The sequence below is a fragment of the Epinephelus lanceolatus genome, chromosome 23, assembly GCF_041903045.1.
Source record: "Epinephelus lanceolatus isolate andai-2023 chromosome 23, ASM4190304v1, whole genome shotgun sequence".
In the NCBI taxonomy this organism is placed as follows: domain Eukaryota; kingdom Metazoa; phylum Chordata; class Actinopteri; order Perciformes; family Serranidae; genus Epinephelus; species Epinephelus lanceolatus.
Genome location: NC_135756.1, coordinates 24,407,403 through 24,427,409, shown reverse-complemented (window position 1 = coordinate 24,427,409; position 20,007 = coordinate 24,407,403). Strand labels below are relative to the sequence as shown.

At 41.3% G+C, this 20,007-nt stretch overlaps 1 protein-coding gene across 1 annotated transcript in view; it reads right to left on the bottom strand.

Moving 5' to 3' along the window:
• Positions 1-2,598: 2,598 nt before the first annotated feature.
• The window catches only part of LOC117249368 (protein phosphatase 1H-like), a 38,094-nt gene continuing 20,685 nt past the window's right edge, over positions 2,599-20,007 (bottom strand). Inside the window, exons 4-10 of the mRNA XM_033614983.2 lie at positions 18,521-18,633; positions 15,539-15,623; positions 13,661-13,779; positions 10,191-10,254; positions 8,984-9,091; positions 3,527-3,678; positions 2,599-3,017 (exon numbers count right to left, since the gene is read on the bottom strand). Of these exons, the coding sequence (XP_033470874.1) occupies positions 2,870-3,017; positions 3,527-3,678; positions 8,984-9,091; positions 10,191-10,254; positions 13,661-13,779; positions 15,539-15,623; positions 18,521-18,633 (789 nt within the window). The 3' untranslated portion in view covers positions 2,599-2,869. The remainder of the gene's footprint in view (positions 3,018-3,526; positions 3,679-8,983; positions 9,092-10,190; positions 10,255-13,660; positions 13,780-15,538; positions 15,624-18,520; positions 18,634-20,007) is intronic.

Genomic DNA, 20,007 nt, shown 5'->3' with positions numbered 1-20,007 from the left:
ACAAAAAAACAAAGTGTACTGTATTTCTAGCTTCTGCAGTTTGTTAATTTTGAGGTTTTCAGAACACTTTTACCTTTAGAGAGAACCATGCTATCTATTTCCCCCTGCTTCAAGTCGTTAGCTAACGGTGTCCAAATGAACAGACAGTAACGTTAATGATAGTATTTACCTTCTCATCTAACTCTCAGCAAATAAAGCTAAAGGAGCTAGCTTGTCTCTGACCAAAGACACCTTACAGAACCTATGGCGCAAACAAGCAAACATGTAATATTACTTTTCTTGAATAAAATAAAAAAAGTGTAAGTTAGTGTATTTTCAGCCCCTGTTATATGTTAACTTTAAGGTTTTGAGAACTCTTTAACCTTTGGGAAGAGGCATGAGGTATTTCCCCCCGCTTCAAGTTGTTAGCTATCTAAGCTAATGGTCCCCAAATGCACAGATAGTAATGATAGTATTGATCTTCTAATCTAGCTCTCAGCAAAAATAGCAAACAGAGCTAGCTTGGCTCTGTCCAATGACACCTTACAGAACCTATGACGCTAACAAGCAAACATTTAATATTTCTTTTCTTGAATAAAACAAAAAACAAAATGTAGTGTATTTCCAGCCCCTGGCATATGTTAATTTTAAGGTTTTGAGAGCACTTTTACCTTTAGAGAGAGCCATGCTAGCTATTTCCCCCTGCTTTAAGTCGTTAGCTAAGCTAAGCTAACGGTCTCCAAACGCACAGATAGTATCGATATTCTCATCTAGCGCTCAGCAAAAATAGCGAACAGAGCTAGCTTGGCTCTGTCCAATGACGCCTTACAGAACCTATGAAGCTATCAAGCAAACATTTAATATTTCTTTTCTTGAATAAAACAAAAAAGTGTAGTGTATTTCCAGCCCCTGTTATATGTTAATTTTAAGGTTTTCAGAACTCTTTAACCTTTGGGAAGAGGCATGAGGTATTTCCCCCCGCTTCAAGTTGTTAGCTATCTAAGCTAACGCTCCCCAAACGCACAGACAGTAATGATAGTATTGGTCTTCTCATCTAACTCTCAGCTAAAAAAGCAAATTTATTTCCCTAAGTGATAAAGAATGAATGTTTCACAAACCTGTCAGTTCGTGAAACATCTAGCCAAGTTAAAACCCCATAACCATGACTGCTAATAGGCCTTTCTCAAGGCAGACATTTTGACTTGTCATTATCGAAAAAGCACAGGTGTTAACGTTACTGATGCTGCAATCCATTTTACTTGGAACTCAAAGTGCAATCGAACAGTCATGTAACGTTAAGTCCAAAACTCGGGCAAGATCAATCAAGCCTGAGTTTGCCAACATAAATACACCTGACATCACCTCAACATGGTTTGTGTTGTGAAACATTATGTAACAACATTGTAGCTGCCGTAGTCAGTTGATATGTGCTTGATAGAGGTTTTTGCTAGCAGGCATAGCTCCGTCTCTGTCCACACAAAACAAATGCACACGTCATTCTGTATTGGCTGTAGTGGTTCACACTATTATACTCAGCACCCACATTTACACAATTTTGAGCTGTGTAAACATTATCTGAATGAGTTTTATGCACCGTTTCCCTTTGCTAATAGCGCTGTGGTAATTGATGTAGGTCCTCTGTAGATGCTTGTGCAGCTCAGAGACTTGCCATACAGACATCAGTTTACTGTGGGTGTCCATGTTTTCCCATGGGGATGCACTTTGACGCATTAAGATCGGAAGTCGGAAATAATGACTCAGAATTATCGAGAATTATCAACACCAGACTTGCAATGGATTGCAGCATAATATCACTGATAGCTCTTTTCTATTCAAGTTTTCCAGTGAGCCAGCGCTCACGATATCAGGAACCTGAAATCAAAGCAGCTAGATGGAATTCAGCCATCATTAAATTCATTAACTACACCTGTGCTTTTCCTACTTTGACAAGTCCAAATGTCTCCTACGGTAAAACTGACTACCGATTTGTCCTGCTACTGTGTTGTGTTCAACTTAAGGTCCTTGTCTCCTTTCTTTTGCATCCACATTCTCAGAAACATGATAAGTGATTGCACGTGAAACAGTCAAACACCGCCCAACTTTCTATGCGACAAAAGATTTCAGGCCTCCTGGGCTCTTACCACCTGCAAGCCTCCGAACATGACAACAAGATGCTCAAAATCGGAACAGCAACACGGGTTCAAAATCTCATGGCTTCAATCAGTCTCAATTTGGAAGCAGTTCTTCAGCAAGTGAATCCTTCGAAGCCACACTGTGGCAAAACACAAAGTGCAGCTGGACCCTTCAGCTCGGTCCATGGTCACGAGAAGGAGGAGGGTTTTCTTCTTTTATAAACAAGTTGACTGTACAGTATAGGAGAAGAGGAGAGGACTAAAAGAGAAGGAAGAGGGGCGATGTAGCACTGCAAGAGAGGTAAGAACAGAAAGAAAAGAGGTCTTTTCTTCGCTTTGGAAGAGTGTCTTTTTCAGCTTTCATATCTCTGCAGAAGTTCAGGGGCAGTCAAGGTTTTTCCTCCATCACTTTAAACAGGCCAAATTATTTCTTGACAATTTTTTTTCATGACACATAATCAAATTAGCATGTGTCAAAATTTTCATGTTTTTCTGACTTTTGAGGCTTTCAAAAATAGATTAAAAAGCAGAGCTGACGATCATGTCCTCCTCACCCGAACTCCTATAGAGATATGAAACACCGACAAATCTAAATATCCAAACGTTAGGATATCCTTGGTCTAAGGAAGAAAAATAAATGTGCAAACGGCACTGAGGAAAACTGAACGGGGATTCTCAGTTTAAATCAGTCCTGTTGGTTTAAGAGCCTATGAGCCCTTCAGGTAATTGAACCGCAGCATCTTTTGTCCTCAGGCTCCTCAGGGCTGACGGTTGCCATACATTAGCGGTATGATGAAGGCTGAGATGTCATCTCCGGAGCCCAGACGCTCATTGGTGATCCTCCAGCCTCTGTCCCTCAGCACGCCACGCGCTCGCATCACCAGGTCTTGTGCTGCCATTGTGTACCTGGACAACAGAGGAAACAGCACTGAAGAAATCCACAGTGTATATGACCCATCCACTGAACTGTAATATAGAGTTGCTTTTATGGTGTATGAAACATAAAGCCACTTATCAGGTTTTGGGAGTGAATTACTTATTTTGTCATTGTACTGTCCCACTGTATTATTCTTCATTTAATACCTTCTTTAGACTTACCAAGACGGAAAGATACTGGGCCTCCTCTGCACTGGTGAGAATTTCTTTTTTTGGCTTTATTAACAGATTTATCATTATATTACAAAGTGTGAAAGTCATGAGTGAAAGTGAAACGTGACAAAGAGTGTAATTTATGCTTGAGGAGAAACAATGCCTGTTATTAAGGTGTAATAATGTGGACAAAAATACTTGGCATTTACTGGAGAACTAGAAGAACCAGTCTTCAGGTTTACATAGTTACATAATTAAAGCAACAAACTTGTAATTCAAGAGAAAGAAAGACATTAAAATTTGAGGACAGTAAACAACCAGCAGACCTGTGTAGGTCATCAGGGTCACAGTTGGCTAGGAATGTGGTGACGGCTTCGGCTACTTCCTGGTTGGAGAGGACGTCCCAGAGGCCATCGGTTGCCATTACCAGAACATCATCGGCCCCGTGCTCATACTGCGTCAGGTTATATACCTTAACCTGCATGCCAAAACACAATACACAAAGGGTTTCATTCAAAACACTTAAAACTTGAAGTGGCTACTAAATTACTTACAGGGTTCCCACATATTTTCAAGGACGAAATTTGCCCTACTTGCCTAGCGTTTTGTTCAAATATAATTTTAGCTAGCTAGCATACATGGAGGGAACAAACATAAATTTGCAGTTATGTAACATTAACTTTTCCTGGCAAGATTACTGTAATGATTTCCTCACAACAAAATTCCATGACTTCTCCAAAAATTTCAATTACTTTCATTCATTACATAAATTTCCAGGCTTGGAAAATGCAATTGTGAAATTCCATGATATTTCCAGGTTTCTCACGACTGTGAGAACCCTGATTTTCGGACTTTGGAGGCTTTCATATCAGGGACCCAGGCCTGGATCCCAATACCCTTGAGTACAAACTCCGGTTTGTTTGATTAGTGTGAACACTGTGTCCCGTACCTTCTCAGGTGGACCCTGGCACAGTCGACAAACTGTGCTGGGGACTTGAGTACAGTTAATGTATGCTTGGGTACAGTCCACATCAGGTGTGAAAACAAACTGTTACAAAGTGTGTGTGGACTACTATTTAATGGTGGTTGCAGTCAGCAAGGAGAGTTCCAAAGCGAGTTCTCAACGTTGCTGGTCTCCCAGGAAATCTGCGTATGTGGCATCACATTCTGATATGACCCTCTGAACTGAACGGCAATGGGTGATAAAGTAGGGAGTCATGTGAGAAAGCACTTCTTGACAATGGGCCTCATTTACTCATATATGCGTAGAAATGTTCTTACTTTGCAGGCAAAACAAGTGCACATGCAAAATAACTGTCGCATTCATGACACCTGCGTAATGGCCAATTTTGTACTAACCACTGTGTGTATGTTGGTGAATCAGAATCATTCTAAATTGACAGGTGTGTGCCCCTTATTTGCATAAGCTTACTGCCAAACCCCCATTTCTCTATATAAGGAAATTTGTTTGCAAGAAGTATATCTTAGAGATTGCGGTAAAGTTGTTGCCCTCCATATTTAATCATTCTCATAAAGCACGTTATGTTGGTCTCTGAAGATACACCACCCTTTCAAGGTGCAAGGAGCAATATCTTCCAGCAAGGGTAGATAACTTAACACCTACTTGGAGATAAATCAGAATCTTTTATATAACTTACATGCCTTCTACTCGGCTACCAAATAACACTGGCTACATACCAACAGGCTCAATTTTATGGCACTAGAAATTGGTAGGAGCAGCCAATCACTACAGGCCAAGTCGATAAAAACAATGAAAATCAAAACTGTTACATTTCAATATGGACATTCTCATATGCTTGTAAGCTAGGATTAGACAGGCAGTTCTAAATTTGTTTGCAGAGTATGAACAAATTCAGGTGAGAAAATATTATTGAATCTAGGATTTGAGCGTAAAACGTTCTCACGCATGGTTTAAGCACATATTTGTGTGTACTCGCTGTTTGAAAATGAGGCCCACGGTAGGCATAATGAGAAGATAGACTCCAATGTATGGGCATTGTATGGAAAAAATGATGACACAAGTGTACTATGGGACAGAACAACAATTGTCCTGAGTACGGCATGAATCAATGGTACATAGTGTAAGAAGGCCCTTTATTTTCTTTCCCTGCAACACCTAGACTTTTAGCATTAAATATTGGTGGTTGTCAGTTCAGAAACCAGAACAATAACAGCAATACTTCTACCAGAAGTTTCACCAAGGATGAAAGATTTCTTTAACAGGCTGGCAAGATTAAGTGCACTCAGCAGCTCAAGTTTCTCAACCATATTGAAATCCATACTGACCTAGCCCTCGCAATCTCACCCCTTAATGAATTCAATGCAGTTTTCATTCACAGAGAGCATCTCGAGAAAGTACTTGAGAGACTCTTGTGCGGGGCGAGAGTCGTGTTTGTGAGAGAAAGAAAGAGATGCAGACAGAGACACAGAGTGCTGAGAGGAGTTCAGTCTTCCATGTGAACCTGGTGTGAACCCGGTTATTAATGAATTAAAGATCAAGCAGAGAGCTCTGGGAGGGGAAATGCAAAACTCTGTAAGACAAACTACATCAGGAGATGAAAGAGCTTTGAAACCAGCGCCAGACAGGCAGACAGGTGAGCCTGAGTTCTCCTGCAGCAGAGGACCGTGTTCAGACAGACATGCAACTGTGACTGTGGTGCAGACATGACAGGGGGAGATGCAGGGTAAGTCATGTGACTGACTTGTGCTTTCATGAGACAAAACAAGGTAAGGAATGGGGCTGGCGGTGACGAGAAAAAGAACATTTGCAACATCTAATTAGGATCTTTAAGACACTGGTTCGTTGAGAATGTAACTGCGCCCAGTCTGAGGGTTAATGGGTTTAACAAGATAGCTGCTGACGTGTTGGCCCACACATTCCTCGTGTTTAGAAAGTCTAGCATGACAGAATGAAGCGCGCCAACCACAGACATAAGCTGATATTTACTGTGTTTCCTCGTGTGCTCTTAACTGGCACGAGCTACAGAGAGAGGACAAGTTCATTATGTTCTGCCAAAGTTACACAGACTGGAATCATATATTTTCGTGCTTTCAACCTGCTGCCAAAACTGTTTACGAGATGGCGGTCTTCTTTGCTCCCTTTGTTGGCACATTTCTGTTTCTTGGTGTGTTACAACCACCCGTAGATCACTGGCATAGTGTAAAAACACTAGTGGGACTGTATCGAGTCACCCGCTTGGACACTGTGTACTTACAGACAGACATAAAAATGGGAAGCTACCCATTTATACTAGCGGACAAAAACTGCTTTATTGAGCTCAGAAATAATGTTTTTACATGTATTTTGAATAGTTTTTTATCATTAAGAAGAAAAAAAAGGTCTAGGGGAGATATCAAATGTCAGGGCGGCTCAGTGTCAGTGGTTGATTGATTGACAGCAGCGAGCAGGCTGTCAGAGTGTGACACACTGTTAGGGTATGTTTCATTTACACTGGGAAGTTGGAATTTCCATGTTCCCAGCTGGAAATTTCAACTGGAACACGCCGTCAATGAAGCACCGATTCTTTGCCCACGCTCAGCTGGGTTGACCCGACTCGCTGGGTTTGGGCCGGGCTATAATTTCTCAATATTCGCCCAGGGTTGAATTGGCTGGGGCTCTTGCCAATTTACCAGTGTTCCTTTTTGTTTTTAATGACACTGGCAGTTGGCATAAAAGGCACTATGGCAGGAGTTCTAATGGACTGAAGCAAGAGGGACAGAGAGAAAAAGAAGGAGGGACTGTAACTGAGAAGGGAAAATGGCGGAACAATGTATCAATATAGTGGAGAACTGGGGGAGAGTGATGGAGCGTGTGCTGGGGAGCGACCAAAAATGAATATATAGAATACAATATTTTTTTTTTTACGTTAAAAAAATCAGGTTTTAATCGGGCTTGGGCCCAAAACTGCTGCCATAGCTCGGGCTCAGGACTCCTCTTGAACCCACAGTTTCAGTGTGGGTTCATGTCGAGTCATGCCTGGTATTTTGGGCCCAATCAGAGCTCTACCCCCGAATTTGGATTTCCAACTCCGGAAGCTGGAGGAACCTCACCAACCCCAACCTCAAAATCCAATATGGCTGCTCCATGCATTAACAGTAGTGAGAGCTGTAGTAATATACTGTTTATTAGCACTTCTATTTTATTTATGTATCACCAAAATAATTCAATTCAATTTTATTTAAGCCCAATATCACAATTCGCAATTTGCCTCAGGGGACTTTACAGCACATGACATCCCACTGTCCTTAGACCCTCACAGGGGTTAAGGAAAGACCCCCAAAAACACTTCAACGGGGGGGAAAAAAGGTATAAACCTCAAGAAGAGCAACTGAAGAGGGATCCCTCTTCCAGGACGGACAGACATGCAATAGACGTACAATAGATGACAACAGTCATACACACTGTAGTAAAGATTCCTATTTTCCTTTATTTTGACACTTCTTTTCCTTACTTACCTCACTTCCTTTCCTCAGCACTGATCTGTTCCTTTCAGTCACCCTGAACATCCTTTCACTCATTCTCATTCTATGGTGTTTGTATGTGCAAAATACAGTGTAATGTGTTGTTATCATCTGGTATTGCTGACAACATCTTGGTTTTCCGACTTGTACTGGAACGCAGTCAACTCGATGTCCAAACCTCTGAGTTAAATTTAACGCAGCATTACACCACAGGGAACCAGGGAACAAGAGGCAAAATAATCACACTTGCACTGTGGCTACATGTCACGGGCAGACAGTGTAATGTTAGTGGTATATAAGAGTAGGAACCACGACAGCATCTAACCCAACCAAAGTGACATTAGCAGGTACGTTTACATGCATGCATGTCTTATGTATTGACATAAACTTTCCATTTATGTAGACATGCAATGCAAAATTAGGGGAAGCCATCATGAAACCAAAAAATATACATTTCTCTCTTTTAGTTTCTGAACGCAGAGCAGATATTTAAGATGTAGCACAGAAAAAAGCAAATTTAACTTCAGTTGGACCTTCCTTTCAAGTCATCTTATTATATAATGACGGAAACTCTATCTGTCTGTGGGTGTGTCTGTTCCACGTTTTTCTCCTCACTGACTTGGTCAATCCATGTGAAATTTGGCACAGTGGTAGAGGGTCATGGGAGGATGTGAATAAAGCAATATTATATCAATTGGCCAAAGGGGGGGCGCTATAGCAACTGATTGAAATTGCAAATTTTGAATGGGCATATCTCATGCCCCGTATGTCGTAGAGACATGAAACTTTGCACAGAGATGCCTCTCCTCATGAGGAACCCATAACTTTCGGTTATATAGATTTTCCGCCATTTAGAATTTTTCGAAAAACACTTAAAATCGATCTCTCCCTAGGAAGTTCTCGATCTGCATGAAACTCGGTGAATATAATCTAGGGACCAATATCTAAAGTTCCCTCTTGGAAAAAGTTGGAAAACTTACTAAAACTGAGCTTCTATATGGCAATGACTTTAACTATCTGCCTTTCAACGTGCTACCTCAACTACTATGCCCACTAACTATCCCACTATTGGCAATGGTACTACTGTACTTTCAATAAAGCAATCGTATTATCAATTTCACAAAAACTCTGTCTGAATACATTGCTCTTCTTAATGGGTTCAGTTGACTATTTAATCTGCAATTTCCTATGACCTGTATCCCAAACACACACCATATGAAAGTGTACGTGGGCAACTGTGCACTCAGTGGGTATGGACTAGTTAATGGCTGAATTAAGCTATCTGCAGCATTGACTCTTACCTCAGGGCAACATGACAGGAACGGCTTGATGTAGATGTTGGAGTCGTGAACTTTGAGGTCATGGTCACCGAGCCCACGGGTCACACCGATGGTGGCCAACACTCGTGCCTGCAAAACACAAACTGCTTTAGTTTCACTTTCTTACCTGTTTTTATTTATTTATTTATTTATTTTTTCACAAAGCGTCTCTGTCAGAAACTCTGGTGTTTGTCAGTTAGCCATTAATGAACATATGGATGTTCCCATATTGACTGACAGTAATCACGATGGCAGTGTTTCACCCTGTCACCTCCTCCCTGTCGGAATTTACAACATATGTGGGCGGCAGAGCTGGTAATTGCTCACAGTACAGTCTGTTGCAGTGTAGCTGTGCATTTTGGTGCATTAAATGTAAATATATTTGGTGCTGCATTTAACAAACAAATATGACAATATGTGAAAATGTTCAGACGTCTGTAAAATCTTATAAGTGAGCTGAAAAAAGTTTTCTGTTTCTTCTATTAATTATCAAATTCTCTTTCAGTTTTCTTCTCTTTCATCCCTGCGTGAAAACTAGTTTTGTCCGTTCTTTGAATCCAAAAGCGATTCATCAGACAACACTGGCACTGTGTGGTCGCCAGATGCTGCCTTCCTTTCTGATGGAGACTCTCGTTATGTCTGTCTTTGCATCAAACCCAAAATATGAAACAAAACTGACACGACTGAAAATTTGAAGCGTTTTGTGCAATTCATTTGGTGGAGTGTTTTCATTTTCAGTTTTTCTTCTTCTCATCTCATCCCCTGCCGTCCCAGTGGGGATTAACTTCACTTCTCAGAGAGACGACTGTCATCTTCCGACTGCTGTGTGTCTGTCTGAATGTCCACATGCGTGTGTGTGTGTGTGTTAGATGTAGCTGCTGGAGTGAAACAGATGGACCATCTCCTCTCTCTTCTAGTGAGGGTGTACATTTACACACACACACACACACACACACACACACATGCGCACACAGTGTGGTAGCCGCACATCAGAGACCAAGTGTTCACCCACTCTCTGGGTGGCTGGCAGGCATGCAGTGTGTGTGTGTGTGTGTGTGTGTGTGTGTGTGTGTGTGTGTGTGTGTGTCAGATTGACAATGTTAGAGCGATTTTCTTTGCAATTCTGAATTCCTGAGTAGATGCGCAGAACTTAGAGTTGACACACACACACACACACACACACTCTTACCTTTTTCCCTTCCCCATATATGAGTGGAAACTTGAGATCTTCATCCTCAATGGTCTTGTATGCCCTGTGTTTGAGGGATGAAAAGAAAAAGAGAGCAAGACAGTGAATGAATCTTTTTCTGTTACACAAACACTAACTCACACAAATAACACACACACACACTCACTTCTAAGAGGAGTTAGAATAGAGAGTGTATTATAAAGATGGACGACATGACAACTCCCCCAAAAGTGAAGCCTGGTATAGGTCATAAACCCCGCCCCCTCCATTTTAGTGGGTGGGGCATGGCCCAAACTTCTCAAACTCAGAGTAGATGTCAAATAGATTTTTCCCATTGATGGTTTCTGCCATTTTAGGTACTTGTTATCATGCTAGTGTATGCTCAAGTGTTCATTTTTCTAATAAGTTTGGTTTTAATTAGTTATTGGACACTATAAAAAAAGGGGCTCTGACATCATGATTGACAGCTGTGTATGCCAATCGGTATGTTTGCGATCAATAGTGCTGCTCATCATTGGTCAGATGAATGTATGGGCGGGACCTCGATACTGCAGAGATCGCTACTGTAGAGACTCTGGCTTCAAATGACCAGCTCAAGATGGCAGCAGCCGTATTCGGGATAATATGGCTTCATTTTTTTGAAACTAATTTTTTATTTCAACTTCAGCTCACATAGTACGCAGCACTTTGATCACTGTACAAAGTTTTCAGCTGCTGTAACATCTATCCAGGTTTAAGAGATGTACGGTGAAGTGTTTGAGTGTGGTAAGATGTACCTGAGATTCACACTTGCAAAGAAAAAGATATTAAAAAAGATACCAATAATAATGATAAATAAATGAATAAATGTGTATGGCTTCATTTTTGTACAGTGACAGGAAGTGGAGACCATAGATCCTCACTGTTAAGGCCATTAAGGACTTAATGGCTGAAAGGCGTAGGCATGTTCCTAATTGCTACTATGTATAAATAGCCATAAGATAGTAATAATTATGTAATCTCAAAGAGGCAGATTTACTTTCCGTTGCCTTTTAGTTAATGGTTTACATTTACAATGTGTGTGTGCCGCTGTTGTGTGAACACAGTCAACTGCTTCCTCATTAAGTCGGGGTTGATGGATTTGAGTTTACAAATGGGAACTTTGACTTTAAGCGGTGTTCCACTGTACTTTTTCTTTCAGGAGGTCGGATATTTTTGAGTTCCGAGTTGTCTGGAACTGAGTTATTATAGTTTTATATTTTTTTTATTTTATTATATTTTTCTAATATATATATAATTTATTTATTTTTAAGTTTTTTTATTTAGTTTAAGATTTTTGTTTCAGTTCAGTTTAGCTCCAGTAACCCAGACTGGGTTAACTTGTTTCAGTTTAGTTTTTACGAGTTTCAGTATTTGTTTAGTTTTTTAAAAACTATACTATGGGAGGATTTTGTCAGGATTTTAAGAACATAATATCATTTAAATTGATTTTATTTTTCTAAAGTCAATTTTTTTATTCTTATTTCAGTTAACTCAAATGTTTTTTCACATGCAGTTTTAGGTTTTAGTTTAGTTTTAGTTAATTATAATAATCCTGGTCGTAAACACAGCAACAGTCCCTAGTATGGGACAAGCTCCAAAAAATACACTTCCCATAATGCAACTTCATAGCATCTTTGTTTGACTTTCCCCTTCTGGTCAATGCCCACATCCATCCATGATGAATGAACTGGTCTTGATGTGGAAATACGGTGTAATGTCCCTTTAATGATATCAGCCTGTGAGTTTTTTAGGTCTCGTGTTTGTCAGCTTTGCAACAAACATTCACTTCCTTTTTTCCCACCATTTGTTCCTGCTCTCGCTCAACCCTTGTTAATAAACACCCCGTAGGTGGGAAACAAAGCCACCGCCATTCTTCTTGTAGGTTCTGACTCTGTGTCTCATTGCACCGTCTCTCCTGAGTGCTATAACAAGTGTTTTTCGCTGCTGAAAAATTTAGCGAGAGAAAGCGAGGGGGAGGGGATCTTAGCACACACGAGCAAACAACACAAAAACGAGTTCAGAAGTGCACAAATGGAAGCAGGAGATCTGAAAACGCACTTAGGAACGGAGCTTTGATGTCGGACTGAAAGACTCGGCGGCTGACGCGAACGTACTTAAACTAGCTAGATTAGACTTGGCGTCGCCAGTCAGTGAAGAATATCAACAACTTCAAACGGCGTCACGTCTGACCATGGATTGCTCCGTCTGTCAGTCCGCGTCTCTCTCTCTGCCCATTTGTCTATCTCGCAGGCGAGATTTCCCAACCCGAGTGCAACAACTCTGTCTGGCCTTTGTGTTGGATCCCTGCTCGTCAACACTGAGTCACACACTGCAGTAATTTATCCTCCCACTGTTGTCAAGGACTGCCAAACCAGAATGCTCATTTTCAGGAAGGTCGTACTTTGCATTTCAGAGCTACACACATTTAGTGTTTAATCATAGATGCCACCCATTCACTGTTGAGGTTTTACTGCTTTTAGACCATGTGTTGGACAAAACAAGCAATTTAAAGACATCACCTCAGGCTGTGAGAAACTTTGATGAGCGGTTTAGCCCCTTTGAAGAGCTCCAGTGAACATTGCCTTGCTCAAGGGTACCTCAGATGTAGCTGCTTGCGGTAACAAGCCACAGTTGCCGAAAGCAGAGTCATTATATATCTCCTGGCTTCCTCAGATCCCTCAAAATTATTCTCCAGCTGCCTCGTTTTGTGACCCAGGCCGATTGAAACATTTCAAATGATATCCAGCCCAGATACAGTAAATAAAAAAAAGACTCCAAACTGCTTCCACGCTTGGATGTGAAGAGAAACATAGCAGTAGCCCACACAGTGGCACATCCTGGCTGGCACATTTCTGCTCCTGAGGGGTGGTGTTATGGTGAAATATACATCACAATGCACACAGTGCTGTATGTGGCTGTATGCATCAGTGAGTGAGTGTGAGTGAGACCGAGAGTAGCAGTAAAAGCACATCTCATTACCGGCTTCCACTGAAGCTAGAGTCGAACAGCATGGTGCCTCGCTAGCCCGCAGAACACTGCACATACAGGGCCATCTCTGCTGTATCATTATATCGTATCAAGTCAGGCTGCTCCCTCATTAGCTCTCTGCTGGTCTCTTCAACTCTCGCTGTATAGGAGAGTAAAAGCAGTGGTAAAGGGAGTGAGAGAGACGTGGAGACTCAGACTCCAGCACAGCAGCAACTCAGGTATTCTCTTTCAGATTACTGTGCCGTTTAAAAGGTGGATGCAGCTGGAGAGGGCTGTCCACCATCCCACAACATTTTCATCTCACATCATAATTTGACAGGTGTGATTGGCGATAAGGCGGGTCATTTATCTTAAGCACACATTCGCAGGATGGCTGAGACCTGGCGTCCTGAAGTGCTTTGTCTGCTCAGTGAAAATAGTGTGCAAAAGAGATGATAAAGAAAAGACGGAGGACGACTCACCATCCATTCATGGTGAAATCTCTGTAGAGCATCCTCTTGCCCACCTCCTTCCTCTGAACTCTCCGGGGAAATTCCAGGTGCGTGAACTCATTTCCTAACAGGTGAGGCTGCATAAAACCCTGGAGGGCACAAGGGTGGTCTTCAAGTCAGTCAAGCAGCTAAATATGTGGCAGATTAAATGAAAGTCATCTTTCATCACATTGGGTTTTTGCCACTTCAGTCTCCAGCCTGACTCATATTTTGAGACTGATAATATGAAAATGGAGAGTTGACAGTTTCTGATAGAATACTGGCCGAGGCTGATGTGATTGACGTGTGCAGAAGAGTGTAGCAGGCTCCCATTGATGATATAGGGATAATGCCTAGCTTAGGGAGCTTAGGGAGATGCATTGACAGAACTATAATATTATATAATAAATGTGTTTTCTTTAGTGTATAATCACCTGAAAATAAGAATCACTGGGTTTTCGTTACCTTATAATAAGCCGTTTATATCTAAACAGGGAGCAGTTTATGGTAATCGGCATGTTGCAATGCCATGTTTCTACAGTAGCCCAGAACGTACAAACCAAACACTGGCTCAAGATAGGGCAATTCACTTTTTCGCGTCAGTCTCAGTAGTTAGCAGCCCCTCCACGATGAAAGCATTGGAAAAACATGGATTCTTTTTAACACAAAAGTGCTTTATTCAGTATTTTTACGGTTTAAAATCACCCAGTCCTTTCGTTTTGGAGAGGAAGTGACCTCTACAGATAGTTCGGCTCTCAGTAAGAACCTCTTGAACAAAGAAAAGGATTTCTAACTGGTAGAAGTTTCAGCTGGTTGCAATCTGCACTTCTCACCACTAGATGTCACTAAATCCCCCTAAATCTTTCATTAACTTTGGCTATTAAAGAATTGTACTAAGCAGGATATTTTACAGTTGAAAAATAAAGATGTCATTGCTCTCTGGTGGACAAACTGTGTAATGAAGGCACTATTTGTAATCTAACTCGCACACCTCTCTGGCATTTCTGTGCTGGAATTTCTTGTTAATTACCTGCAAACACATATGCTGATATATCGGCGATAATACAATTCAAACGTATTGGTCAGGCTCGACTTCACTCTTTCTTAATATATGATATTGCACATAGATATCACAGTGATGAAAAGAGTCATTATAGTGAGTAACTTTGTTGAAATAATGACTTCATAACTCAGAATAATGACAGTATTTCAAAATAATGACAGATGACTATTCTCGAAATATTAAGTTAGTATCTCAAAAAATATTAAGATACTTTTTTACAATTTCTCATAATGACTTACAGGATCCTTTTTTCCACCAAAAGGCAGAGTTTTTATCGGATTTTTTCTTTTACCAGCAAAAATGGGCCTCGATATATCTATGCAGGCAATATTGGCAGAAAAAAAAGTATTTGATAGTGAGCTTTCCACTGCCTCCAACTAAAGAGGCAACTAGAGAGTTTATCCAAACATTATCTTCCAGATTTATTCATACAATCAAAAGGAAACATGGAAGCGTCACTGCTTACTGCCACCGACTCTCAAACAGTCGATTGCAGCCCGCTACTCTGAGCTGACAGCTGAGTGTCCTCACATTGGCTCACGGCTCTATGGGAAAGTGATGGACTTCAGAAGCCTTGCTGATTGTGTTGCTTGTTGTGTGAACACACTGTAAGAAACTGTGGCCACCAAAAAGTACAGTTTCTTTGTTCAACTATATAAACTGACATGACTTTGAGTGACTAAATTACTACATGTATTTGTCAAGATTTAGATCACACTTTAGTATGTGCTATCTTTTCAAAATAAGACACATAAACACTGTTTGTTGTTAGATATAAAAACAGAAATGGTACAGTGTTTTCTTACCAGGAACTGCAGTCGCTGTCGCTCTGATTCTGGTGTGAACTCTGTCGACATGGGGATGATCTCATTGTTTCTGATAATGATGGCCCTGAAGACACACAAAAAGTAATGTACATACAACCTTTCATTTCAATGGATTTTTCTGCCCCATCATGTTGTAACAAATGTGTTAGAGAATGTGACAAGGAGGGGTCTATGCAAGACTTTCCTAAAAAACAATGTTTAGACTCATACAGCACTAATCCCTCTCAATCATCACATATGACCCACTAGAAGTGTGTGGTGGTGTATTTATCTGCAGAGACTTTGCCCTCTGCCTGTATTTTCTTCTTAGTTTGCTGTGAGCGATATGTTAGGGATGTTGTGTGTGTTTAGCCCTACAGCACTCAGGTGAGGTTGGGACTTAATAAAAAGGTAGCGATCAGGTGATAACAGCATGCATCCAAGACAAAGCTACAGAAAAGTTGCAGACATGGTGCAAAGGAAATTCAAACAGTGGTTCAAACAGTGTGGTTTGTTCCAAAAGAAGAGTGAATATGTGGTTGACTTTCACTTTTCACTTTTGTTGCTGAGTACTTAAGAAGCAGATGAAGAGTGGCACAGAGTTGGCCTGTTATTTTGTTGGGTAGCTGGGTGCCAGCAGTTAGCTTAGTTAGCTTGCTTAAGTATTGGCTTTTCCATTTTAACAAATGTAACTTTCCTACAATAGCAGCTTGCAGTGTACATATAAGCAGGTGAAGGACGAGCGAAGTTTGAATGTTGTGTTTACGAAAAGTAACCGACCACTCCTGCATAGAGACAGAGTGCGAAAACCACACCCACTGGAGGTGAATTTGCGAATCCTAGGATAGCGAAGGAATGGCCAACCTTACTCGGCCTTATTCTGCCTCTGATCAGCCTATCCTCACATTCTCACCCTAGCCCTAACCAATCCCACTCCCCTTGCCTAAGGCTAACTAATCCAATCAATGAAGACAACAAGTACTAGCCAATCATCAGGAGTGTAGGGTGGGTCATTGCTACGCTAACCTAGGATGTGCAAATTTGCCCACCAGAACGGAAAAACTATCACTGCCACAATGTACAACCAACGGCTGAAACACCAAGGAAAATGGCTGTAACTTGCTAAAAACATTAGATTACAGCATGTCAAATAATTATTGAGACTGAGAAGAAATATTATATTCACAAACTCAATATAATCAGTCTATCTTGGTGTCCTCATCTCTTTACCTTACTTATCTTGGAGTAATGATCCCACTCTAGGCCAGTAGTGGCATACTTTAATATTGACAACTGTTTTATCGAATCACCTGTTAAGATCATCACTTTACCTAACAAAGATTAAAACCAGGCATTACATAGCTTAGTTAGCTTCAACCTCTACAGTCTGTCTGGCAAAATTAGCAACTGGAATTTAATTATGAGCGTTAGGATCCCACAGTTTTCCTATTCTTTTTGCTGATGCCTCACGTCCTATTGCCTGTATCCACTTTACTCTTATTAAGAGCTCGGCTTTTCAGCTTAAAAAAGGTAGTCCTGGGCTATAGCCTGTTGGTAGTGCATCCTATTACACAGAAGCTTTTAGACATTTTTTGACTGTTTGATAGCAGACGGAAATGAAAAGGAGGGACCTTCACGCAATTCAAAGTCAAGAGAGAGAGACGAATGGTCTTCCCCTCTGGTGTGGTGGGACCTTATTGCACTCTGTCTCTATAGAGTGCCCAAGGAATGATCCCTAGAACTCGGAAGTGAGTTAGCATTTTACCATTCACAGTTTCCTCGTCTCAAAGTCAGTGGGTTTTTGATTAGATGCCTGAAATAATGTCTAAGGTCAACACAAGCTGAGGAGACTTTCACGTTAAGTTCTACAACATAGAATATGTCAGTAAATATCCCACTCTTGAACTTTGAAGCTTCTGTGTGTCTCACAAACGGCAGTTGCTGGCAGGTGGCTAAATGAGACTACAGAACCTCATCACGCAGAGCTGCACCAAACACAGCTTTACAGTCTTGTTACAGTGGTGACATTAGGTAATGCAACTGTAGTGTTGTTTGTTAATAGCCTAACATTAGCGTTACTTCTGGCGATTGCATTTAGGCTTAAATAATCATGAAAGTGGTGTTAATTTGTGAAAATTATCCTGCTGAACATACGTGTAAGGATCAAAAACGTTTGTTCATCACAGAGCTTATTTTCGGCGATAACCCAAAATCCAGTGGAAAAATCCCAAAGGCTTTGTGACAAGGGAACCAGGCCCTCATTCTTCTATAGCATAATCCCCGTGTGTAGGATTTAGGTGCTTCTATTGCCAATCATGGAATATCATAATCATAACTATGTTTTATTAGTGTTTAATCCCTTCAAAATAAGAATTGTTGTGTTTTTGTTACCTCTACATACAGCAGGTCCTCTTTCTTGAGTCTGCCATGTTGTTCTACAGTAGCCCAGAATGGACAATCCAAACACTGGCTCCAGATAGGGCCATTTGTGTTTTCACGTCAGCCACAATAGTTCTCCAACATGCTTGGCACACAGGAGAAGAATTTTTGTTGGTTGCACTCTGCAACCTCACTGCTAGATGCCGCTAAATCCTACACACTGGACCTTTAAAACAAACATAATTTATCCAAACTCATACAAACAGGGTGTGAAAATTACCAATGTTAGCCATGACAGCAATACATGGATGTGCTGTGGAGGTGCTGAGGGTACAAAAGCAATAGAAAGCTGCAGGAAGTGAGACACAGTGCACACGTGGACCAGCTTTTATAGCATGGCAGCCCCAGGTGATCAGGTGACTACCCTCCCATATCAGCCAATGTCCTGCTGAGTTTGGCCAGGAAAGCGTCCAAAACAGCAAGACGGCCATCGTAATGTACTGACATCATATGTTTTGGGTCTCTAGATTCTACTGCGGTGTGATAATCACTGCCTGCTTTATAGAGTCTGTCATATAGTGGAGAGAAAGTAAGCATACACACCTGCTGTCACCTGCGTTCCCAACATATAGCTTCCCTAGCAGGTAAACCACGGTGAGAGCTGTGCACCCTCCTGTGATGTTGTAGACTTGCTTCTCCCTCTCAATCTGGGCATCCTGGCAAAGGGAGAGACAGTTGTCAATCTTTAATGAAACCTTACTTAAGAAGCACAAAAGAAAAAAATAAAAACCTTCCCACGTCCACCCACAGTGCGACAGTAAAAGTCAAAAACCCACACTGCAGGCAGCCCACATATGCAGAGGGAAACGCAGTCTCTGCCTTCCTTCTATTCAATAACATTCGTAAATGTGACTGCACGGCCGTCAGAGAGAGAGACGGAGAGAAACAATCAGAAAGAAAGCAAGAGGCAGGAAAATCTGATCAACTTTTTAGAGAGTCAGACGATGTGTGGGCATCGCCGCAGACTATCGATTGGCTTAACCTGACCGCTGACCGCATGTCAGTAAACAACAACTTGTTGTGCATGAATAATGTAGACAGCGAAATGTGAGAGGGGTTGCACTGTACATTGCCTGAGCATGTCCAGGTTCAAGAGGCTTTAGACTAATGCACACACTCAGAGCGCTGTTTTTCCCCCGCAATTTCACAATGCTTATTATGCATTTGTTACTTTTTGACCTTCTACAATAGGAATATAATCACGTTGGTTTCTCTGCATTCCCATCTTGCAGAGACCCTGCAGACACAACTCTCTGATGAGCAGTTTCTTTTCCTGCACGTGGACTTCCTTCTATAAAGGCCACAGCTTTAACTGATGCGGCGATAATCTCCTACAAAGACGTCAAATCAAGAGTAAGGAGACTTCGTTTTCTCCACAAGCGGGAAAGGGTGGCAGGGGGTTGATCTGAGGAGCTTTCACAGTGATCTTTTTAGTCTGGGTACCGCAGGGTCCAGCTGGAGTGGCGTGGGCTGTTTTCCATTGCCATCTAGTGGTTATACTGTGTAGACTTTGGCTTCTACAGATATCTCTTCACAAGGCAATTTAAAAGAAACAATGAAACACAATTTAATGGTGCAAAATAATGCGTTCTCTTTTGGAAATGGACTGCAGATTTCTGTATAAATTAAAAACTTCATGATACATTTGGTGACATAAAAAGCAGACTGCCCTGTAGCTAATTCTTTAACAATAAAGAACTTTGGCTAAATACCTTGATTAAAAAGCAAACTGCTTGAGACATATTAGTCAGATGCTGCCTTTGATCCACAGCGGCAGACATCCACAGTCATATGTGCGCGGTTGAGTGGCATTTAGCCCGCAGCCATCATTTCATCAGCAGCTCTCTGAGGCAGCCAGATGTCGAAATAAACTGTAAACAGAGCCACTAAAGGTTGTGGTGGAAAATAATCTTTGTGAGCATCTCGGTAAAATGTGTGTGTGTTGCTTAATATGTGTGTGTTCCTGCCCTCAGGTCAGTGTATATAGCAATCGCATATTATATCAGCAAAAACAATTTCAGAAATTGATA